A 22,966-nucleotide genomic window follows, 5' to 3' on the forward strand; every position below is an offset into this window, starting at 1 on the left:
GGCTCCCGCTGGCCACCCGGGCCGCCGGGGGCCGCCCTCCCCGCCGGGGGCGGTGCCGGGCCGGGCCGCAGCTGGCGGAGGGCGGGGAGGGCCCGTCCCGCCCCCGGGGCCGCCGGGGGAAGAGGCGGCGGGTGCCGGCAGCCGCAGCGGTGCCCGCCGGAGCCCTCGGCGTGAGTGCGGGGCCGGGGCGGCTTCTCCCGGGGGCGTCGGTGGCCGGTCGGTCCCCGCCGGCGGAGGGGGGTCGGGCGGGGCGAGCAGCTCCTTCCTCCGCCGCCGCCGCCGCCGCTCCCCCGGCTCCGCCCGGCCCCCGGCGGGTGGGCTCAGCCCCTCCGCTCCTGCCGCTGGGGGCTCGGCGGGGCGGGGGCTCCCACCGCATCCCTGCGGGCTCCCGCCTGGCCCGGGCCCGGCTCCGGCTCTGACTCTCTGCCCGGGCCCCACCGCTCCGGTTCCGTCCTCCCTTCCCTCCTTTCCCTCCCTTCCCTCGCCCTTTGCCCCCACCAGCTGCAGGGGAGCGCTGTGTTTGCTCTCTTGCCCTGTGGGGCTTTTTGCTGGGAGGGCCTTGGGAGGCTCGTTTCGGTTAATGGTTGGACTCGACGATCTTCAAGGTCCCTTCCAACCTAGAGGATTCTATGGCCTTGGCTGTGTGAGGGCTCTCACGGAGCTGGCGCACGGCTCTCCCGTGTTCTGCCCTCGATGTTGACTTGCCTTTGACTGAGGGATTCCTTAATGCACCTCGCCTACGTGCGTGCATTTATTTGGGGCACCAATAAGGCACCTTAGCAGGTGTCTCGGGTCTTTTGTGTTTTAAAGTAAGAGCCCCAAGGATGGTTTATAAGCTTTAAGGGCAGAAGCTGCATTTCTGTTTTCCTGGGCAGTCCCTCGGAGGTCTCAAGCAACGACCGACATCTTCACGCACAACTTCATACCCAGCTGAAAACAGTGGGAGACGGAGCATCGCTTTTCCTGCTTCGGGGGCCTCGTCAGCAAGCTGAGGCTTGTTGCTGTGGGAAAGGCTGGCTAAAAACCTGCGTTTGCCTTGTTAGAGGTGGAGGCGGTTGCTGGGAGCGCTGGCTGCAGCGGTGGGGGCTGCTGGGGGGAGCTTCTCCCCTGGCAGGGCAGCTCTGCTGTATAAAAGCAAACCCGTGCTCCTTGGGCCTGCTCTGGCCGAGCAGCCGGCTGGAGGGAGCCGTCTAGGAGGAATTAAAATGGAAGTCTCTGGTGGGGAAGGGCTCTTTACCTTCTGAGTAATTAAGCCCTATTTTATTTCTCTTGGGGTCTGAGTGTTGAAAGGAACCAATCGGGGGGTGCGCGGTGTGTTGTGTCCCTCTGGCTGTTCCCCAGGTTTGCGGGGGCTCTGACGTGTGCAGGTTGCCCCAGCTCGGCTTTTGCACCAACGTTGAAATGGCCCTGAAAAATCTGGGAACTGCAGCATCCTTGGGGCATTCCTGGTCCTACCACTGCTGGCGGGGAGGGCACGGCTCGCGGTGGGGACAGCCCCAGTGTGGGTCTGTGGTTGCTGCAGGTGATCCGAAACCCCCGCCTTGGCTCTGTCTTCTTCCACAGCTGAGCTTTGTGGTTGACCATGAACGCTAGCGGTCCTGGCTACCCATTAGCCTCCCTCTATGTGGGAGACCTCCACCCGGACGTGACCGAAGCCATGCTCTACGAGAAGTTCTCGCCTGCTGGGCCCATCATGTCCATCCGAGTCTGTCGGGACGTTGCCACACGCCGATCGCTGGGCTATGCCTACATAAACTTCCAGCAGCCCGCGGATGGTAAGCTCCCCGTAACACAGCCCCGAGGGGCTGCCTTGCAGCGGGGGCTTGGGGCAGTGTAAGAGAAGGAAGGGTAGGTGGTAGAAACGTGGGGAGCAGTTGTTTGAGTGGATGTATCAGCTCTTGGGGCTGGGGCAATACGCTCCTAATATTGGGTTTTGGTTGTAACTAATCCCAGTCTGTGCTCAGATGGTGACCCATCCCACTCCCATCTCTGCTCTGACTGGGTTTTGGGCTTGTAGGGGGGAAGAAGGTGACTTGGAAGAGTTGCCTCCCTCCATGAGTTTATGGAGAAGAGCACCACAACCCCTTCTGCCCTTCCCCAGGGCAGCCGGCTCGCTGTGGGCTCGCAGCATGGGTACACAAGGCCGCTCTCCTGGCAGGCATCGCGGCGATACAGCGCCGCATGGAGCGGTGCCCGACAGGCGTTTCATGGTGGAGCCAGGCAGCGGTGATGGGGAAGGTGTTGGGTTAGTTGCCCTGGAGACCAAAATCCTTACTGGGTAAATGAGCTGGGCACCTGCCAAACTGGAGCTTGCAGTGAAACGGATGATCCCGTGGGAGTTGGACATGCTTTGGAGAGGGGAAAAATAAAAAAAATTAAAAAAAAAAAAAAAAAAGGAATGAGTGTTGTGGCTGGAGGGGAGGGTAGGGGAGGAGACCAGCCCCAGCCTGGCCCTGCTGCCCTGGGAGGCAGCGCTGCCTGTCTCACTTAGGTTAACGAGCCCCTGTCCAACAGTATCCCTGATTTCTGTGCCCATCTCAGCTGCTGTAGGATGTGAAGGGGATCTGTCTCTGTTACCCTCCTCTCTCCCCATATCTTGGCTTCTTTGCCAGCTGAGCGAGCCCTGGACACCATGAACTTTGAAGTGATCAAAGGCCGTCCCATCCGCATCATGTGGTCCCAACGGGACCCCGGGCTCAGGAAATCAGGAGTTGGAAACGTCTTCATCAAGAACCTGGATGACTCTATTGATAACAAAGCCCTGTACGACACGTTCTCCGCCTTCGGAAACATCCTGTCGTGCAAGGTACGTGGGCCCTGCCGGAAAGGGCTGGCTGCAGAGCTGCCCCGTGTTCTTGGCAGCGTGCTCCAGCCAGCTGAAATCCACTTTCTTCTTCCACTTCCTACAAAGTTTCCTCTAAATTCCCACCTGCTTTGAAGCCAAAAGGCCTTGCTGCGTTTCCCCTGGGAGTGGGGGCTGTTCCCCTGTCCCCGCTTCTTCCCAGTCCTTTGCACCAGAGGGGTTGTGTGTTGTCCTCTCTGAGCTTGGTGCAGCGATGGCGCTTGGCTCTTGGTGAGCCACAAGCTCTTGGGCATCATATAAGGCACCAGGTGTCTGCCCTGGACTCACCAGGCTCCCTGCCCTGCCGCCAGCACCCAAACATGGCTCAGCCGCTGCAGGAGCAGGATGTCGGAGAGGGCAAATGCACTGGAAAACGAGGGTGGGTTTTCCTGTGACTTACTTAAGAACAAGTGTGGAGAAAACTACTATCTATCTGGTTTGGTTGCTTGGGTTTTTTTCTCCCTCCTCCTTTCTCTGCGTTTGTAGGTGGTTTGTGATGAAAACGGATCCCGTGGCTATGGCTTTGTTCACTTTGAGACTCACGAGGCAGCGACTCGGGCCATCGAGACCATGAATGGGATGTTGCTCAACGACCGGAAGGTGTAAGTGCCGGAGGGGAGAGTGTCTCCTCGGCTCTGCTCTTCCCTTGCCTTGGTGCACTCTTGGGAGCAAACGCCTGCCCTGCTGGGGCTCTCCCCTCCTGCCGCTCTCTTTCTCCTCTCTTCCCACCCATCCTCGCTGGGCACGGCGGCTCTGCTGCTTTCCGGGGCAGTGAGTCACTCGTGGTCGATGCTGGTGGAAGTGTGATAATGGTTTGGAGCCGTTCCTGACGCTGGGGAAGGAGTCCAGCCTCGGGCTGTGTTTTGTTGCTGAGGCGGTGTGACGAGCACCCGCAAAGCAGGGCTGGTCCTCCACCTCAGCTGTCAGCATCAGATAAACCGAGCAGGAAGAGGTTTTGTTGTTCTTCAGCTCTGCTTACATTGCATCACCTTATTCTCTACATCCCTGTTGCCACAGTGGCAAGCAACTGCCCAAGGGGCTTGGGGGTACCTTGGAGGAAGAGAGCTGGTACTTGGTGGCATCCCTTGGGGGTCTTTTGGGGTCTCCTGAGTTGACACCCCCAGTCGCCCCCTGTGTAACCACTCTCCCTGTTTCAGTAGTGCCAAGTGGGGTCTGGGTAGGGGAACCTGGGTGGGGCATCATCAAGCTGCTGGATTTGAAAAACATGGTGGGTTTACGGGCGAGCAAAGCACGGCCTGAGGTGACAGGGTCACTCTTGGCCTCTACCGGGACAGATGTGCTTGTGTCCATCTTCCCTCTGCAGAGGACATGGAGGGTCTCATGTCCCTTTCCTTGCTTCCTGCAGGTTTGTTGGCCACTTCAAATCCCGCAAAGAGCGTGAGGCCGAGTTTGGGGCTCGGGCGATGGAGTTCACCAATGTCTACATCAAAAACTTTGGGGATGACATGGATGACGACAGACTGCGGGAAATATTCTCCAAGTTTGGTGAGTAGAGTTGCTGAAGAAAAATATCCTCGTGTCTGATAAACTGGAGTTGGCGCAACTGCAAAGAAAGCTGGGGAGAGTGCTTGATGGAAACACCGAGCCCCTTCTCTGGGGCCACCCTTCTTCAGATGGATATTTTCCTTTCCTCTTGCAGGAAAGACGCTAAGTGTCAAAGTCATGATGGACAACACTGGCCGCTCGAAGGGCTTCGGGTTTGTCAACTTTGAGAAGCACGAAGAAGCCCAGAAGGCAAGAGGCTCCTCACTATCCTTCTCCTGTCTTGGCCCCGATCTTGTTGCCTGTTGATGTTCCCACCTCTCCTCGAGGGGAAACTTACTGGCTTTGATCTTGCCTGGGAGCTTGGATGGGCAGGGCCTGGTGAAGGGGAGCAGAGCTGATGTCCTGCCCTTAGTCGGGGGCGGGTCTCAGCTCGCTGTAGGGCTGGACTGGGGTGGTGGGTGAAGAGTAGACCTATGGCCGTTGGCTTCCCTCAGCACTCAGAGCCCTTCCCTCCACTGGCAGGCCGTGGCTGACATGAATGGGAAGGAGATCAATGGGCGGATGGTGTACGTGGGCCGAGCCCAGAAGCGACTAGAACGTCAGAGCGAGCTGAAGCGGAAATTTGAGCAGATCAAGCAGGAGCGAGTGAGCAGGTACCAGGTAAGGGGAGAGCAGGATGCTCCATCCTGCAGGTCCACACCGGGGACATGCTCCCAAGGGCATCCAGGAAAATCCTCAGCCTGGGGACAGATCAGTGTGCTGGGTCCCTTCTGTCCCTTCTGCAATTAAAGAACACCCACACAGGGGTCCAGTCATTGCCTGATAATGTCCTGAGAAGCAGTATCAGGAGAGGAGAGAGATCTAAACCCAGGATGATGTCAGCAGGTGAAGAAACATGTCTGCTCTTTTCCAAAAGTCAAAATATTAGCCTGGAAATGAGGCAGCTTCCTGAGGTCTTGGAGCAGCTCCGTAGTGATGCTCTGTGTGCCCCTTTCACTTGGGGTGTCTCGCCTACAAGTGGAGCAGACACGTGGTCCTGGTTCCTCACCATGCCGCTGGTCCTGCAGCAGCTCTGGGGAAGGACATGTTTGGGTCCCCGCCCTCTGGCTGAGCTGCTGGTGAAAGATACATCCAGCTTGAAAACCACTGTAAGCTTTGGGAGCTCGTTGTGCCTTTGGGAGGAGGCTAAGTCGCTTTTCTGCCCATTTGCAGGGGGTTAACCTGTATGTGAAGAACCTGGATGACGGGATAGATGACGAGAGACTGAGGAAGGAGTTCTCTCCCTACGGCACCATCACCAGTGCCAAGGTGAGGGAATGGGGCTCTCGCTGGGGCTCCCAGGATCAGCCGTTGGAAGTGGATCGGGATTATCATCCTGCTGAGTTATGGTTCCCTGCTGATGGCTTTGTATTTCAAGCCAAGTCTGAAGGACATGCCCCTTGTACGCCACGCTGTCCTGAGGAGCTTATTGATTCAGCAAATATTTTATATCTTTGCTGAGTTACCCCAGCCCCGGTGAGGTGCAGGGTATGGGACCTTAAAGCCATGTCACTCTGAACATTGCACAGCGGCTCTGCGGTTCAGGACCAATGTGGCACTGGTCAAGGAAATGGAAATGACCCAAAAGTCACCTTGCTCAGGGGAGAGTGGGGTTTGCCTGGCTGACAGGCTGGTGTTTTGCCTTTTGGAAAAACTTGAAAAGTGTCAGTCCTGCCACCAGGACTGGTGTCGAGCTTCTCTTGAAGGCTGGGGTTACGGGTGCAGAGGGATGGTCTGGCTTTAAGGTCGGATACTGGTAACCTGCCAGCTGCTGGGGACAGACACTGCCTGGCCCTCGGGCAGGGCACAGTGTCCCACTGGTCCCCACCCCTTGCTGGCTTCTGTGGCATTAAGCACCAGAGCATTGCTGGCCGTGGGGCGGGGGCACAGACCCCTGGAAGATCACAGGCTGCATGTCTTGGGCTTGCCCAGACTCTGCCACCTTCATTTCCCAAACCTACTGTTTTTGCCCGAGAAAATCCTCCCCTTCCCCGGAGAAACCTCTCCTCGGAGCCCCGTGGGCGCAGCCCCATCCGTCCCACCCTGGGTGTGGGGGCTGCAGTGGGGTGCCTGCGGGTCCCACGCATCCCCCCGCCGTGCTGCGCTTCGCGGGTCCTGCGGCGACCTGTGGACTTAGCTGTTTTGTTCTGATCCACTTTTAGGTGATGACAGAGGGTGGCCACAGCAAAGGGTTTGGGTTTGTATGTTTTTCCTCCCCAGAAGAGGCTACCAAGGCCGTGACGGAAATGAACGGGCGGATCGTCAGCACCAAGCCTCTCTACGTCGCGCTCGCTCAAAGGAAAGAGGAGAGGAAAGCAATCCTCACCAACCAGTACATGCAGAGATTAGCCACCATGAGGGCCCTGCCTGGCCCTCTCCTGGGCTCCTTCCAGCCCCCCCCGGGGTATTTCCTACCCGCCATCCCCCAGGTGAGTCCCCGTTCCCGAATGGCAGCCTCGCACGGGGACCCCAGTTTGCCCTGGGCTGGAGGAGGCGGGTGGCAGTGGGGCAGAGGACCTCATGTATCTCCAGTTTGTGCAGACCCAAGCACGCTGGTCTGGTGTGGGCTCAGTGCCAGGCTCCTGCGCAAGCGGCAGGGCTTGCCAAAATGCTGGTGGGGTGCGGATGCTCCAGGCAATGGGCTGGGCATTGAATAGCCACCGGCTGTTCCTCAGAAGAGGGAACCAAGGAGGAGTTTGGTGGGAGGGTGTGAGCATGGAGAAGGAGTCCCCTGATGAAAGGAGGGGAAGGAGAAAGCTTACAGAGGTGCAAAAGCTGGTGGGGAGGAAATTAGGGGAGCTGCTGGAGGACGCACAGGCAGTACGTTGGGGTGTTAACCTTAAAAGCCCTCTGCCACACTGCAGAGTGTGGCTTTGGCTCGCCTGTCTGTGCACAGCGGCTGCTGAAATACTTTGCGTTTAGATCTGTCTCAGCTCAGCTCGCAAGTCACCTTGGATAACGTGTTCTCCTTTCCCAGCCACAAACCAGAGCTACCTTCTACAGCCCCAGCCCAGTTGTCCCAGTCCGTCCTGCCACTCGCTGGAGTGCGCAGCCTTCCCGGCCTCCCCGTGAGTCTGCCTGCCTCTCCCCAGGGACTCTCTGTGCGAGCTGGGCTGGGTCAGGGACTGAGGGTCTCTAAAAGCGGCAGGAAGCATGTAACCATGGGGGGGCATCACCTGGAGAAGTGCATGGGTGTTTGGTGCAGGGGTCACGGTGATGGGCACTGGGTGATGAACCATTGGGGTTGACCCCAGAGGTGAGGTGCTCCTGAGCTTTCCCCAGCCATGGTCAATCCCCCGCCACGTCTCCTTCCACACCTTTGCTACCAAGAAGCTTTATTAATCGTGCTCCATCTCTACAGCAGCATATCCTGCCGCTACCCCTATCCTGAGGGCTCCCGTGCCACCCCGACGCCTGGTGTCCAACATCAGCACCATGAGACAGGCCTCCACCCAGGTGCCCCGCGTGCCCCCCCAGGCCCAGAGAGTGGGTGAGTGGGGGAAGGACCCAGCTTGGACATCGCCATAGCAGCCGGGTGCTTGCGGCAAGCTTGGGTCTGCCTCCGAAGACTGATCGGTCTGTGGGATTGCTCGTGGAGGAGTGTGGATGGTGCCGTTGGGTGTGGTGGGACTGGAGCAGTGTCTGTAGTAAATAAGTGTGTAATTTTTGGGGAAGGTTGTGGTCTTTCAGGTAATGGGACAGGTCTCTGACAGGCAGATTGGTCTTGATGGCTGTTGCTCCTTGAATATGTTCATTAAAGATGATGCTGATGCAGCCATGGCAACCTAGGCTTAGTGTTCAGACTGAGGTGAGGTTGGGAAAGGACCTCTTGGGCAGAAACAAAGGTTCTTACAGGCTCTGGTGAAACCACTGCCAAGGCCAAGCCTCCAGTAAAAGATGCTCTTGTTAGAGGTGTTTGGAGCCCAAGAACCAGACCTCGCTGGCATCCCCCAGTGCCTGGCTGTGCTGGGGCTGTCCCTGTGTCCTGGGGTGTCCCCTTCACCTTGCCAGGACAACACAGCCATGCTTCTGCAGGGCTGGCAGGGTGGTGACAAAGCTGATGTCCCACACGTGGAGTCTAGAGCATTCTTCACCCTGAGAGTGCTTCAACCCCACGTCTATCCCATCACCCCTCTGCCTTTTGTGTGAGTGAGGGAGAGGACGATGCTTGCCAGGGTTTGCAGTGTAGCCCCCTCTGAGGCTCCCCCATGGATGGGCTTTGAGGAGAGGTAGAAGGAGCCCAGGGTGGAAGCTGCTCACCTGGTGAGCAGGTGAAGGTCTGAGGTCCACCAAAACATCTGGTGGGGCAGTGTCTACCTACAACCCTCATGGCTTCGCACCATTTAGCCCAACGTGGTCTTTGGCATTGAGTCTCTTGTCACTGAGGGAGTGACCAGGAAGGCTGGTCCTGGTTTGTCCCCTCTACTTTTGTCCTCGCCCTCTCGTTCCTCTGCCCTTGCCTCCCTGCAGGAGAGGGGCCAGGATGGGCTGGGGGCACTTGTTCTTGCAGCCCGCCCTCCTCGGTGCTGTGCCCATCCTCCGGCTACTGATGCAGATGGGTGTTTCTGGAGGAGAGACAACCAGGCGTAGGTGCCCTTGCCAGCTCTCCTGCCCTCTGCACAAAATCAGCCCAACCCGGGGGACAGGACGGCAGTGCCCTGCCGGTCCTATGGAAGATGCCATTGACCTGGGGACTTTTTTCAGGCTCTCTGGTTGAGCACGCTGCCCTTCTGGCTTCAGCCTTCCTGGTGCGGGCATGTGTTTAAGGGGCTCCTCCTTAGAAGTGTTCCCGTCCCCATTGCAGCCAACATCGGGACGCAGACGGTCAGCGCTCGGGTGCCCTCCTCACCCACCCTGCCGCGGGGTGCCCCACAGTACAAGTACTCCTCGGCCGTCAGGAACGTCCAGCCGATGGGGCACATGCCGCCCGTGGCGGCTCCGCAGGTAAACAACGCTCTGCGGGCTTCGGCATGGCCACTGCACCGAGCATCCGTCCTGGTCCCGCTCTGGGCTGGTGTGGCTAATGGCCCCAGGCCAACCCATGGATCCATTTATGACTGGTGTTATGGGGACCATTCCCAGTGGCTGCAGGGGTAACTGGGGCTATGGATCCTGTCTCCGGCTTTCCTGGAAACTGGTGTTTGGATATAAGCGGGCAATGCTGGGTTCTGCATCAGCATCTCGGAAGGGTGAAATGCCCCACTGGGTTTGGGGACCAGCACCGTTCCTGCAAGCCAGGCAGCTTGTGCATCGCTTACAGCCTGATTGCTGCTTTTCTCCATGTTTGTTGTCTTTTCTTCCAGGTGGGAGAAGCTGCTGTGCACATCCAGGGGCAGGAGCCGCTGACGGCATCCATGCTTGCAGCAGCCCCTCCTCAGGAGCAGAAGCAAATGATAGGTGAGTGTCAGGGCTGCCCTGCTGGAGTAAGACCGGCTGTGGGGCTGTGTGGGCGTGCGAGGGTACACGGACTTGCAGGCACCAGGGAAAACTCAGCTGCTAGGAGAAGCTGTAAGCCTTTGTGGGATTGCTCTGATATTATGCTACTTTAACAAAAACTAATCCGGGCCGTGCTGGAAGTGTATGGAAGCAGCAGGACCACTCTCTGTCTATATTACCTGCCTGGCGGTGAGTCTGGCGAAGCTCTGCAGGAGAGGGAGCTCCGTCCTGCCCAGGCCGCACCAGGGCACTCGCGATTCCCCTGAGCTCTGAGCCATCCTGCATCGCCGCTCTGGGTGGCAGGGTCAGCCCCAGGTGAGGCTGGGAGCAGAGCAATTTGGGAAGAGGGAGGCATATGCACAGGGCCAAGGCACCCTGGCGAAACTGTGGTGGGGAAGCTGGCAGTGAAATAATCTGCGTGCTGGAGGATGGGATGGCGGGAGGAGGGCGGTTAGCGTTGTCTCGGGACAGTCAAAGGTGGCTTTCCTCCTCCACACCACTTTCCTTGTATGGCTTTCCTTCCTGGTAAGCGTGCTGCACAGGTAGGGCTAATTCTCCCAGTTGTGTGGGACTGGGAGCGTTTTGCCTGCAGACACTATGGCCGTGACGTGCCGCAGCAGGTTTGCACGGGAGCAGTGCTTTTCCCACCACCGTCACCATCCTCGTGTCCCTCCTCAGTTGAAAGGACGGAGCTGGGAGGGCAGGAGGGCTCGCACCAGGTTTGAAAATGCGGGAGGTCCTGCATAGTGCTGATGTCCTCCCTGGTGTTCGGAGCAGGTGAGCGCCTCTACCCTCTGATCCACACGCTGCATCCCTCGCTGGCCGGCAAGATCACCGGGATGCTGCTGGAGATCGACAACTCCGAGCTGCTGCTGCTCCTGGAGTCCCCCGACTCCCTGCACTCCAAGGTAGGAGGCACTCAATGCCCAAACAAATCACATCCCAGAGGGCTAACGACCTGCTGCTGCTGACTGTGGCCCAGAAGATGGGCCAAGGACAGGGATAGCTATGGGAAAAGCAAGTAGCTCCCTTTTCTTAGTGAAAAATGTGCAGCAAGGGCCCCGGGTTGATGGCACCGCACTCAGTGCCTGAAGGCCTGCCTGCCTTCAGCAGAAGAAGCTCGAAGCAGCTCCCTGAGAGAACGGACAAAGCTCTGGGGGTGGTTTGAGGTGGTTTGGGAAGTGGGAGGGGGGGAAAAGGAGGCTGGGTGTTGCTCCCTGGAAGGAGATAGGGAGATGCTCTTTTCTGAGAATAGAAACCAGATAAACACTGCCTTTCTGCAGCATTTCTTCAGTTTCTTCCTTAATCCCAGTGAATATTCAGCTTTAGTTCCCATCAAAACGGTTGCAGTGAATCGACTGCATCTCCTTGTTGCTCCTGGGAGACAGGATTCACTTTCACCCTTTCACCGATGGCTTCTGAAGGAGCCTGGGCTCTGCTGGGTGGCGTCAGGTGGCTTCGCCTACGGAGGAGTCTGGTTTCTCTCCGTCAAGTTCTGACTCCTATAGAAAAGGAGACATGCCCCAGCATTTCCCTAGGGATGAGACAGAATAGGTCTTTGGACTGATCAGTCTCCAGCAGAAGCAGCAGACTTGGATTTTTTTTAATTATTATGAAGTCCTTTACCTTTTGGAAGTGAGTCTGTGCGGAGGTGCGAGTGGGACCTGGGCCGTTGGATTTCCTGTGCAGTGCGCTCCTGCGTCGGAGCACTCAACTGCTTCTCCCCTGCCTTGTGCTCTCTGTCCTAAGATCGAGGAGGCGGTTGCTGTTCTCCAGGCACACCAGGCTACCGAGACCTCGCACAAGAGCAGCGCCGCGGCGTTCCTGCCGTGACCCCGGGTAGGTGTGGGGACGCGTTCCGAGTGTCGAGGTGTGCGTGGTGGGATCGGGATCTCTGCTTTCTGCCTCTGAAACTGGGGATTGGGTTTCTTGTCCAGACCAGGTATGGCTTGACGAGCAACGCATGTATCTCTGACTGTAATATTCCACTTCTTAAATCACATCCTCCCTTTTCCAGATTTAATTGTACTGCAGAGACATGGTTCTGTGTGTTGTTTGCTTGGTTTTTGTTTGTTTTTTGTTTTTTTTTCCTATGTTCGGGATGGCGATGACTGCAACCAGAAAGGAAGACAGGGAAGGACCTTGCTTTTCTGTAGGTCCAGCAGGGACTGGCACAATCTTTCCTGGGATCTCCCAGTGTTTTTTTGCAGAACTGTGGCAGTAGATACCCTATAAATTGTTGGCGGCCCTGTGTGGGCTCGGGGAGGAGGCCCTGCTGCTGGCTGGGGGGGGACAGACCTGTTAACAAGCAATTCAGACTCTCACACACCCCTTTGAAAACAATATTTATAATATTTTCTTGGCTTGTGATCACAAGGGAACTGTGTGCTGAATCCAAGTTCAGGTGAATTCTTGTCTGGATGAAGGTGTTCCTCTAGCAGTTGAAAATTGCATATGTGGGTTCTTTGGGGTTGTTTTGTTTTGGGTTTTTTTTTGGTTTTGTTTTTTTTTTTGTTTTGTTTTGTAGACCTCAGGACTGAGCGTGAGCCCTGTGAACTTTGCCTTTGAAGAACAGCAGCAGTAGCCCCACCGTGCTTGTGGAATCGTGCCCGTAGAGTGACCCTGGCTTGTCTTCAATGCCCTGTCCTTTTTTTTTTTTTTTGTGTGTGTATTGTAAACCTCGCAGAATTGCTCCCTCCCGCACCTGCGTAAAAATATCCCCACGTTAATTCTCTTCTTGCTACTGAAAGGATCTTGCGAAATGTCGTGTGGAACCCAGCCCGGTTCAGTTGCCCAGGAAATGACAAGTGCTGATGAATCATCACTTTTAGTGAATTTATTGGGTTCTGTAGTTTTATTTGTTCCTGTAGCTTGCACTAATAAAACAACCTGATGCTTCCACCCCCAAAGCATGGGTTAGTTCCCTCTGCAGAAAGACAAGCAAATAGTTTTCCTCTGTTTCATGCGGGTGGAGGGACGGACTCAGGCCAGGATGCTGTAATTAGCGTTTGAAGCTTGTGATGCTGGTGGGGCAGCAGTCCTGACGGCTGACTGGAAGGGACGTATAGGATTCAAGGGACAAATTGCCAACAGCCCCTCCTGATCATTCCCGACTCTCTAGGAAGATGGATTTAAGCGAATTTCACACCACCTACCTGGATTTCATCCTTTCTAGCTAGCCATTTTTAAATTCCTTTTAAAAGGCGTCATTTTCCTGTGGTTCTCCTTTTGTAATGGACCACGTATGCCTGCAGGAGTGCTGGCACCGAGTGTCTTCTGCTGGTCACCACGCTGTGCGTGTATGTCTGTGGTGCACAAGACCCAGCTTTTGAGGTATTATGGAACAGCTGTAACTCAAAAGCTGCTTCTCCAATGTGTGTCCCTGACCAGGGGTTTCAAGGAGTTGCTGATGGGACTGAAAACATTCATAATGGCATTGTGTCCTACTGGGACGCTCCCTGCTCGCAGGAGTAGCTGGGACCCATTATTACTCTGCTCTGCTCTCTTCCAGAGCACGTCACTGTCGTCATCCTGGCCTTGATGCTCTGCTCTTCCTATTTAGGAAAGGAATTTCAGTCCCTAGAGGCTCCTTGGGACTTGAGACTGGCCAAGTATTGACCTTACTTGACTGCTTCCTTGGGCTGGCAGGAGCGCACCTCCACCGGCACCACCTACCTCCTTTCTGTCCAACTTGTGTGATGCTGCCGCCGCCGTCTCGTCCTCCCTCCCGTGCTGTATCATGCTCTCGCTCCAGCTCGCTGCTGAGTCACCCCTCCTACCTCTTGTTTTCCTTCTAGCATTTTAATAGAATCGCTTACACATCTGCTCCTGCGTGGTGTCTGTTCTGCTCCGCTGGGACTCTTCCCTGGGGCTTTTCATCATTTCTTTTTCTTGTTGGTTTTTTTTTTTTTATTTGTTCCTCCCCCTGCCCCAGTTCTTCCTCTGAGCTCCCTAAATATTTCTTTTCATAGAAGTTCACAGCCTCAGCTGTGCACTATTTAGAGATCTCCTTCCCAGTGAGATGCTTATAAAGGACTTTAATCCATTTAATATACAGGACCTTCATTTAAGTTGTTGTTTCTCCCAAAGTGTAACTGGCTGGAAGCTTTTATGCTTGGTCTTTAGAGGAAAAATGTATATTTGGATGAGTGTAATGCATATAAGGAGCTAGAATGGAACTGTGCAGGTAAACTTTAATTTGGCTGCTGGCTAGCTTGTCTGCAACCTTTATTCAGGTGTAATGGGCAAGTTCAGCTGTGCTTGTGCCACCACCTGCAATGCCAGATGTCTTGGCTTGAGAAGACAGCCATAAAGCTACAGGGAATTCAGAGTGGGGCCAAGGAACACCGGGGCAGCAGCAAAGCCCATGAAAGGATGTGAATGAAGACCAGGGTCTTTAAGATGCTTATCAGAAAGGGGGAAGTTGGAGCTTGGATCCCCAGGTATGCTGGAGGATACTGGAAGCTTTTCAGGGTAGCTCCCTGGCTGAACTGCTCGGGGATGCCTGAGGCTTTAGGGAATTGAGGCAGGAGCAGAAATGCAAAAGTGAATCCGGAGTCTCCGGTCTGGAATAGCTGCTGTGGCTTTTGAAAGGGGGGCATGAAGCTGTGGCTCTGACCCATGCTCCCCAGCTGCCCATGGGGACAGCACTGCCTGTGCGTGCCTGGGAAGCGTCCTGCTCTGACAGCAGCAGGGGACATCGAGCTGAAGTCACCCTGGGCTGGGGTTAGCGTGTTATTGCTGTGCTTGATCTCTGCCTGCTTGGTGATATTGCTGGGGAAAGTCTCAGAGGTAAGGTAGAAAAATGCACTGCCCTTACTGAGAGGGGAAGGAGACAGTGACTGCTGCTGCTTGGAGGTGTTGTAACGAGCTGTGGTTGAACCGGGCAGGTATCTGCTGCTCCAGATAGATAACAGCAGGGCTCTTAAAAGGATAGCTCTTAACTCAGTGAAGCCAGTCTTCCTCTTGTGTTCTGTGACCTTCCTCTGCTTATCAGTGTACGGCTGGCCTGTGCTTCCCCACCCTGAGATCCATCGCACTTCCTCGCTAAGAGCTGGGGCCACGCTGCCTGCGGGATCGATGGAGCTGTGGCCTTAGAAGTGGGAGCGGAGCAATTCGTGTCCCTCAGGGATGAATGGTCTCAAGTCCTGGCCCATTATGGCTGATGGAGTACAGCCCTGGGACCTACAAAAAAGCTACTTAATGTCAGTCTAAGGCAAGAAGTCTTTGTCTGTAATGGCATTAGAGAGATTGCTTTTGAAATTCAGTTCAGTGGGGTACCTGCCTGGAGAAGTCAGGTGGGAAATGAAGACATTTGAGCCCTGATTTATGGGCTAGCGTCTAGCTCCTGGCCTGTACCGAGGTCTAGTGGTGTCCAGTATCTTGACTGTAACAATAATGGTTTTAAAATGAAAGAGGGGAGATTCAGATTAGATATTTGGAAGAAATTCTTTCCTGTGGGGGTGATGAGACACTAGCCCAGGTTGCCCAGAGAAGCTGTGCCTGGCCCATCCCTGGAGGGGTTCAAGGCCAGGTTGGACGGGGCTTTGAACAACCCGGTCTAGTGGGAGGTGTCCCTGCCCAGGGCAGGGGGCTGGAACTGGATGATCCTTAAAGTCCCTTCCAACCCAAACCGTTCTATGATTTCCTAGTTAAAGCACTCTACCCCTGCACAGTGTGCAAGGCTGAGCTGCGGTTACAGACCCTGACACATTGTCACCAGCTGACAGATGGCTTCCAAAGCAAGGCTTTGTACAGCAGCGCTTGAAGCCCTCTGACAAAAAGCGGGGACAACGTGAAGTAAAGCGGTTAAAGTGTTCCGGTTCCCCTATATACCGTCCATCATGGAAAAAACACAGCTCTAAAGTGAAAATAAACATGGCTTTAATGAGAACTGGTTTTAACAGTTTGTAAAGTAACACCAAATGTCTCTTTACCTACCCTTTCAAGTCAGTGCCACCACTACCAGATAAGGAGAAGATCAAAAAGTATAAACATGCATTGAAGTAATAAGCCAGACCTCAGCTGGGATGTTACTGCATATCTTCCACCCTGTAACACCCTGTAGCGACTGTTCCAAAAGGCACAGAGGAGCTAAAGTGGTTTTTAAAAAAACAACACAAAAAAACAACACAAAAACCACCCAATTGTAAAATTCCCAAGCACCCAGAATCTCAAAGTAGTAGTGCAGAGTGTAACAAGGCAGGCTTAACTTGCTGCTGTTTTCTTAAATGTGCAGAATAATTAAAAATAAAAGAAAACGGCTACTGCAAACATCTGCCCAGCCACTCTGAGCAGCAGAAACTCAGTTGAGGGCCAGCAGGTGTCAAGAGGGAACACGCTCAGCCCTGTGCAAGTAACTGTCCTGCTGTTACAAGAACAGTATGTGGTGCTGGGGCAACCACAGATGTTCCGGCATCAACCTTCCTTAAGTAATAGCAGCACAAACGCAGCAAAACTGTCACCTGAATAAGGACTAAAAAAACCCAACTCTGCTTGTAGCTCTTCAGAAAGAGAATAGCCACTTCACATGCGTCTTAGCCAACATGGAAAGAGTCCCTGAGGCCAAGAGTTATAGGCAAGCTGCCTTCAGCCAGGGAAGTTAACCTAGATGCCTCTCGGGGAGGAGCATTAAATCTTTGAATCGTCTTGGAGCCAGATAATAGAGTGTGATACAGATTGTGTGTCTTAACATTCACTGTGCTGGCACAGAACCTGTTACATCTTAGCAGCAGTGGGAAGTTGCGTTTCAGTACCCATCCTGCATTAAGACTGGTCCCTGTAACAACATAGAAGAGAAAAAGCGTTCTTCTGCAGTGAAAAACAAAGCTTTCCTTGTTGCTTGGTTACCCTAGGCTCTGTTCAGTTCTTGCAGTAATCTCAGTGCAGCTGTGTTCTTTGGTTCAGTTTTCAACAAGCTCTTGATATCAGCAATACTTGATTTGTAATCCTAGGAGGAGAATATTTTTTTAAGTGTTAACAGATTGAAAATGCAGTCTCTAGCTGCAGAATTACTATGCTGCAACACAACTAAGCCCGTGACTCCCCTCTGTATAATTGCTTAAGCACTGGCATCAATGTGGCTGTTATAAAACATGCTTAAATGAGGGCTGAGAAGACCGTTTCACTACTCAAGTGGTTTCTGAGTCCAGCATCAATGCATTAAGTCTTCCAGTACTGCCTAGAGAATCTCTCTCCAGACACAAAAAGATAAAGCTCAGTGCAACACACAGCTGCTGCCAGCATCTCCAGAAATGGGACCTGTGAAAACTCACGAGATCCAACCATCAAATAGTGATGTGAAAGAGAAACCCCCCAAGTCCACACAGGTCTCGGCCATCTGATGGCGGATGCTGTCTAGCACAGAAATGAGTTCTAAAGGGCATCTCTTGCCCTGATCATGCATGAACAGGCTTCTCGTCCTGGCCTAAAACTCTTCAAAACCTCCTGACTTACCTTCAGTTCTTTAAGTGCTTGAGCACGTCTGTAGAGCGCCTTAACGTTTTTAGGATCTAATCTCAGAGCTTCCGTGCAGTCCTGCGCTGCTTCCTTGTACTGCTTCAGGGTCAGGTAACAGAGGGCTCTGCAATACGGATACCTGGTTAGAGACCCTTGGCTAACAGCAGCATCTACTGCTGCAATGAAAGTGGCAGACCTCAGCCAACCCCTGAGCAGCACAAAGCTGGACTCCAAAAACAGTCTTTATCCTCATATGGTGTGTAATCTTATTTCTTGAGCTCAAGTTTGTTTCACTTACATGAGTGGGGGAAAAGAAAACATTTTTTCAGACTGAAAAAAAAAAAAAAGAATTCTTAAAGCAACCTGCTCTAAAGCTAAGGACCTGCACCTGAAGGGTGCTATACCTGTCCCGGATATGCTCTGCCTGCTGCAATTGCCTCAGAAGTATTTTAAGTACAGCAGTCTGCAATTTGTGGTTCATGGGGCAGCAGACACTACGCAAAATACCTGAGTCCTGGCAGAGAAGCAGCAAAGGGGGAAAACTCTTCGCAGCCCTAAGCTGAGAGTCTCCAGGAGTTTTTGCAGTACTTGATCAAAGAACGTTATACAAGCTGCGGGGAAGACTGCACTTGGGGCAAATGTGTGGGTGGTTTTGTTTTATTCATTTGTTTAGGAGCAAGCAGGAGACAGCTCTGTCAGAAGTACCACGGTGGCTTTTGTAAAGGTACTTTTATAAAGAAGGACTTGGGCAAAGAGACGAGTAGTACCTGTTGGTGTAAGTCGCACATTCCTGGCTGAGCTGTAAACTCTGGCTGTACTTCTCCACTGCTTTTTTATGGTTTCCTTTCTTTACAAGTTCATTTCCTTCTTCCTTCAGAGTTCGAGCTCTCTCCGTGCCAGCAGCAGTCTGGTCTGGAAACAGCATGAAAGAACACAGAATGCTATAAAACTGACAAGATCAGCACAGCCCCTCGGAAAGCAAATATCCCCATACCAGCGGCAAGACACAGAGACATCAAAGGAGCCAGAATCGACCAAAAAAGGCTGTGGCAGAACCAGGCCCAGGTTTCTCCTGGCCTCAGCCCCAGCTGCAGACACACCGTGCAGGTGTGGCAGCTGCCACCTTCGTCACTCGTCTGAGCCACGGGGCTCCATGCCGGGCCCCAGGGCACGTTCTCACCTGGTTCTCCCCGCGGTGCAGTCGCAGGAGGAGTGTTTGCCCCGGGGGCTGCGGCAGAAGGAACGCTCCACCTCGTCTGGGCAGAAACAGGGACCGTGGGGATTGGCGGAAGGTTCTGGCGCCAGTTCACACCATCCTTCTCCAGCAGGGCTTTAGTCATCCTGGAAGAGATGGCTGGCCGTCACCCCATCATTGGCTGGACAGGCCATGCAGCAGGCAGTAGGGTGACTTTTTAACCTGGCTCACGTATCGGGATGGCATCTCTCCACTAACCCCTTTACATGCATCTAAACTAAGCTCCTTCTACAAACAGGACACTGATGAAAGGACCATCTTTGTGTCAGCAAGGCTAAAAATACCATAGGACGAGAGCTGGGACTGTCGGAGCAAGAGATGTGTGGGTCCCTCCTCAGCCTGGCAAGCGATGAAGTGAAACAGAGAGCTCCAGGAAGAGAAAAGGACCACAGCAGCCTGTAAACCCAGTCGGCATAGGGAGGCTTAATGGATAGGGTGCTGGAGCCTGTAGTTTATTATTTGGTTTAAAATAGGCCCTGAGCAAAGCAGAAACAGTCCCTGGGGAACCATTCCCAGCCTGCAACCAGCATCTCGAAGGGAACAGACACAGGGAGCTGGGTCAGGCCTTGCCTGAAGCATCCGAGACCTCAGGTGTCTCATCCCTGTGGCTCAGGACCCTGCTCGCTCCTGCCACGGCTGCAGACGCAGCACAGGGCCCGCAGCCGTGGCTAACGAACCTGCCATACCCCCAAGCCCTCTGGCGTGACCCGCAGCCATGGCTAGCCAACCTGCCGTACCCCCGAGCCCTCCAGCGTGACCTGCCAAGGGCATGGCGTTACCTGTTGACGCCGTCGTGTGCCGCCTGTACGGTGCAGTCCACCTGCAGCACGGTCTTGTAGTCCACGTAGGCCAGCCGGTAGCTCTCCAGGGCCTCGTAGGCGGCCGCCCGCCTGAGGAGGGGCTTGATCCCGAAGGGGACCAGCTCCAGGGCGCTGCAGCAGAGGGGAGAGAGATGGCCGGGGCGGTTTGGGGATGGCGGGCAGCCTCGGAGCCCTGTCAGGGCGCGGCCCCCGTTGCTCCGGGGCTGTCACCGCCGCGGCCGCACCTCCCGCCAGACCCTAACGGCGGGGGGAGCAACGAGACCCCCGCCTCCGCCGGTCCCCCGGCCCCGCCGCCGCTCACCCGCTGCAGTCGGCGACGCAGAGGCGGCAGGCGCCGTCCTTGAGGTGGCAGGCGGCGCGGTTGGCCAGCAGCACGCTGCGCTCCTCGGCGGCGGCCTCCCCTGCACCGGGACACAAGCGGGAGAGAGATTCAGCCTGGGTCCTCCCGCCGCCCGCCCGGCCCGGGGCCGCGCCGTACCTGAGGCCTCCAGCAGCGCCAGGGCGCGGGTGTAGAGCGCGGCGGCCGGCCCATACTGCCCGCGGCGGAACTCCTCGTTGCCGGCCCGACGCAGGGCACCGGGCGACGCCGCCATCGCCGCGCCGGGCCGGGACCGGAACAGGCCACGCCCCTCGTACCAGACGGATGGGGGGGGCCTGTGTAGACCACGCCCCTCACCCCCTGGGGGCGTGGTCTCTGCAGGGCCACGCCCCCCCGCCAGGCAGCGGGGCGGGAGCTCCCCGCTGGCTTCCGGCGGCGGGCGGAAGTGGCGGCGCGGCGCGGAGCGGCGGGCTGCCATGGAGGAGTGAGGGGTTCGACCGATCCATCGACCGCCGCCCCGCAGCGCCATGGAGACAGTGCAGCTGCGGAACCCCCGCCGGTAAGCAGTGGGGAGCGTATCCCCCGCGGGAACTAGAGGTACTGTGGTCCGGCCCACCCCTGTGTGCGTGCGCGTCGCGGCCCTCCTCTCGCCGGCGGGCCCCGGGCCTGAGGCGGCGGTGAGGGGCCTGAGGCGGCGGGAGCGAGGCAGCCGGGCGGGAGCGGGGCAGCCGGCCGCACTCAGCTTCTGCCCCTCTGCCTCTCCGGGGCCCGGCCGGTGCTCCCCGCCCGGGCAGACAGCGGCTGACAGAGGGCCGAGGTCGCTTCGTACCGGAGCGAGCCGTGCAGCGCCGTGCGGTGACAGCGCCGAGCTCAGGTGGTGGAAAAGTGGCTTAAATTGAAGTACCGGCGCCCGCGGAGGAGGCGCTGGCCCCGGCGGCTGCGGGAGCTCGGTACACTCGCTGTACCGAGGGATGTCCCGGTGGTGACAGAGCCCCCAGGAGCTTATTCTTCCCTCTTTTGGGCGAGTTCCGTGCGGGTTGGTCACCCTCTCGCAGCGGCCTGCTTTTCGGGCACGGCGGCGAGGGCCGAGCCCGGCTCGGCCGGGGGCTTCGGGGGCCACCTCGGAGCGAAGCCGTGAGGCACCCGCCTCCGAGCGGCGGCGTGGAGCGGGGCGGCGGGGGTGGGAATGGGGCACCGGGCGGTCGGAGCGCTATCGGTGGTTTGCAGCTGGGGCCCTTTGGGCAGCCTGGAGGAAGCAGCCTGCTCTGGGCTTCAGCAACACGGTCTCTTTTTGTTAAACATCACACATGTGGCTTCTGTTTTAAAATAAATTCCTCTGTATTTATTTATAATTGCTTATGCCAGTTTTTAATTGGAAGGTGATTCTGATTAGATCTGAATAGCAACTCAGGGGAGGTGGGGTTTGTGTTGCTTATGTGTACATATAAATTATATCTGTAAACATACACATATTCATTGTATGTTGGGTAAACATACAGTAAAAAGGCAGAGCGTGTCTGACAGCAGCGGCTGCACTGGGCAAACTGGGCAGTGCACAGTAATCGTGCTCCTGGATTATGGCAGAAATGAGGGACTTTGCAAGTGCAGGACTTGTCTGTCTGTTGTGTTTAGGTATGTGAAAAGCTGCTTTTTTTTTTTAAATAGCATTTAGGCCTTATCTTAACTTCAGCAAGAAGGATCTGCCTCTTGCATCACCACTTTTTGGGCTCCTTGGAAATGGCAGCTTGTGCGGTTACAGATACATCTTTATTTTTCCCCCTTTTCTTCTCTTCCCACACCTCCCTGTTTTCACAAGGACAAGTGACATTCTGTTGGTTAACACTTATCTTTGCAGGGAAGCTAGTGACTACTTTCAGTATTTCACCACTTCCTGAGTCTGCTGCTTTATAATGTTTCCTTTGCTTCAGGAAGCCATTGTGTGTGCCCCATGCGTGAGCAGCTTCTCCTGTGTGGCTTTTGTGCATAATAGCCAGGGATTAATGAGTGATTTCTCACTCTGTTTCTGAGGAAATTGTTGGGAAAAAATACATATTTAGTATCAAAATTAGCCTGATAGTGGCTGGAGCTGTGATCCTTAGCAGCAGCGGTAAGAGCTTTCTGTCGTAATTTGCAGTTCAAGTGACCACGCACATTTCATTTTAAACACTGCTTACTGTGTGACCAGTAAGTTCTGAAAACTCCGAGACTAATAAGTTTCTGTGTTTCAAAAACTTGTATGAGCTGGTTTGAGGAGTTGGTAGGTTTTTTTGTTTGGGTGGTTTTTGTGTTTTTTGTTGTTTCGGTTTATTTTTATTTTTTTTAGTTAGTGTGAAAGTGAAAGAGTGTTTGTTTGTGGTCTGTTGGTTACTGTTTGTTTGACAGTAAAATACTTTGTTTTCAGAACTTTTTTTCTTTAGGTAGTCTTCAGCTATCCGAAGAGGTTTCCTGGTGAACTGCCCTCTGTTGTGGTAGTGGTGGACTGAAACAAATGAGGTTGATCTCATGGCGTTTTGTACGGAATCTCCCTGAAAGTTGTTCTGGGGGTGAGGGGCCCGAAGTGAAGGATCACAGTACAGAGCATGGTAGCAATGCATTTAAAAGAGGGTTGAACCAAGCAGTGTTAAGATCCTGAAAGAGTCAGGTTATCAGTTTCCTTTCTTTTTATTTTTTTTTCGCCCTGATAGAATTTTCCTAGTATCTGTCCAGGCCTGCAAAGTTAATATCTGAACTTCTGATGTTAAAAATGTACAGGCAAGATCAGTATTGCCTCCTTCCTCCCAACAAATGTATTCCATGCATGCTCTGAGGCATCAGGGAAGATGATGTTTCTTTTTGCATGGCTTTAGTATGTATCCTTCCATTCAAGATATTGACCTTTAGCAGGTAGTTGCAATAGTTGCAAGACTCTGCAGTGCTGTGTTGGGATTTGACCACCAGTGTACAGATTCTGAGATGCGTTTCCACCAAAAGGAACTGTAAATTTGTGTGCCTGGTCAGATTCTGTTCTCTGTAATTCCCAGTCCTCTTTTGCTGTCGGATGTTAATAATATTCGGTCTCCTGGTCAGGTGAAATAAACTTTATTCATAATCAATTTGCTTCATGCTAAGCCTTGCGTATGTTTAAGTGGTGCTATTTACTCTTCTGTTTCAGCAAAGCCCAAACTGCTCTAAAATTAGATGTAATAATTTCTCTATTCTCACTTATACAGGCAGCTGAAGAAGTTAGATGAAGACAGTTTAACCAAACAACCTGAAGAAGTATTTGATGTATTGGAGAAGCTTGGAGAAGG

General features: G+C 54.6%; 3 protein-coding genes across 4 annotated transcripts in view; 2 read left to right on the top strand and 1 right to left on the bottom strand.

The window, feature by feature from the left end:
• The first annotated feature begins 1,582 nt into the window (after positions 1-1,582).
• PABPC1L (poly(A) binding protein cytoplasmic 1 like) lies at positions 1,583-11,656 on the top strand. The gene is made up of 14 exons (XM_063350337.1): positions 1,583-1,775; positions 2,613-2,806; positions 3,329-3,444; positions 4,209-4,348; positions 4,503-4,597; positions 4,871-5,008; positions 5,561-5,656; positions 6,550-6,816; positions 7,365-7,455; positions 7,749-7,877; positions 9,192-9,331; positions 9,691-9,784; positions 10,601-10,731; positions 11,573-11,656. Exons 1-14 carry the CDS (start codon positions 1,583-1,585, stop codon positions 11,654-11,656), a joined length of 1,908 nt encoding a protein of 635 aa, XP_063206407.1.
• Positions 11,657-15,684: 4,028 nt separating this feature from the next.
• On the bottom strand, positions 15,685-19,992 carry TOMM34 (translocase of outer mitochondrial membrane 34). Its single transcript, XM_063350451.1, has 7 exons — positions 19,836-19,992; positions 19,659-19,758; positions 19,316-19,468; positions 18,462-18,622; positions 18,049-18,193; positions 17,279-17,405; positions 15,685-16,772 (listed from the first exon to the last, which is right to left on the bottom strand). The coding sequence occupies exons 1-7, from the start codon at positions 19,948-19,950 to the stop codon at positions 16,674-16,676; spliced, it is 900 nt and encodes a 299-aa protein (XP_063206521.1). The 5' UTR covers positions 19,951-19,992; the 3' UTR covers positions 15,685-16,673.
• A 101-nt stretch (positions 19,993-20,093) lies between these two features.
• The window catches only part of STK4 (serine/threonine kinase 4), a 48,647-nt gene continuing 45,774 nt past the window's right edge, over positions 20,094-22,966 (top strand). For both annotated transcript variants that reach the window (XM_063349932.1, XM_063349933.1), the window contains exons 1-2: positions 20,094-20,235; positions 22,886-22,966. In XM_063349932.1, the coding sequence (XP_063206002.1) occupies positions 20,204-20,235; positions 22,886-22,966 (113 nt within the window). In that variant the 5' untranslated portion in view covers positions 20,094-20,203. The remainder of the gene's footprint in view (positions 20,236-22,885) is intronic.

This window comes from Chroicocephalus ridibundus, chromosome 12, assembly GCF_963924245.1.
Source record: "Chroicocephalus ridibundus chromosome 12, bChrRid1.1, whole genome shotgun sequence".
Taxonomy (NCBI): Eukaryota; Metazoa; Chordata; class Aves; order Charadriiformes; family Laridae; genus Chroicocephalus; species Chroicocephalus ridibundus.

What these genes read in the sequence shown, in the direction of transcription:
- PABPC1L (XM_063350337.1), top strand. Translation starts at nt 1,583, where the DNA reads ATGAACGCTAGCGGTCCTGGCTACCCATTAGCCTCCCTCTATGTGGGA. An exon ending in TCCTACCCGCCATCCCCCAG is followed by an intron (nt 6,817 to 7,364) that starts GTGAGTCCCCGT and finishes CTCCTTTCCCAG; the next exon opens with CCACAAACCAGAGCTACCTT. An exon ending in CCCCCAGGCCCAGAGAGTGG is followed by an intron (nt 7,878 to 9,191) that starts GTGAGTGGGGGA and finishes TCCCCATTGCAG; the next exon opens with CCAACATCGGGACGCAGACG.
- TOMM34 (XM_063350451.1), bottom strand. Translation starts at nt 19,950, where the DNA reads ATGGCGGCGTCGCCCGGTGCCCTGCGTCGGGCCGGCAACGAGGAGTTC. An exon ending in TGCACCGCGGGGAGAACCAG is followed by an intron (nt 18,194 to 18,461) that starts GTGAGAACGTGC and finishes TGCTGTTTCCAG; the next exon opens with ACCAGACTGCTGCTGGCACG. An exon ending in TGTGCGACTTACACCAACAG is followed by an intron (nt 17,406 to 18,048) that starts GTACTACTCGTC and finishes TCCGTATTGCAG; the next exon opens with AGCCCTCTGTTACCTGACCC.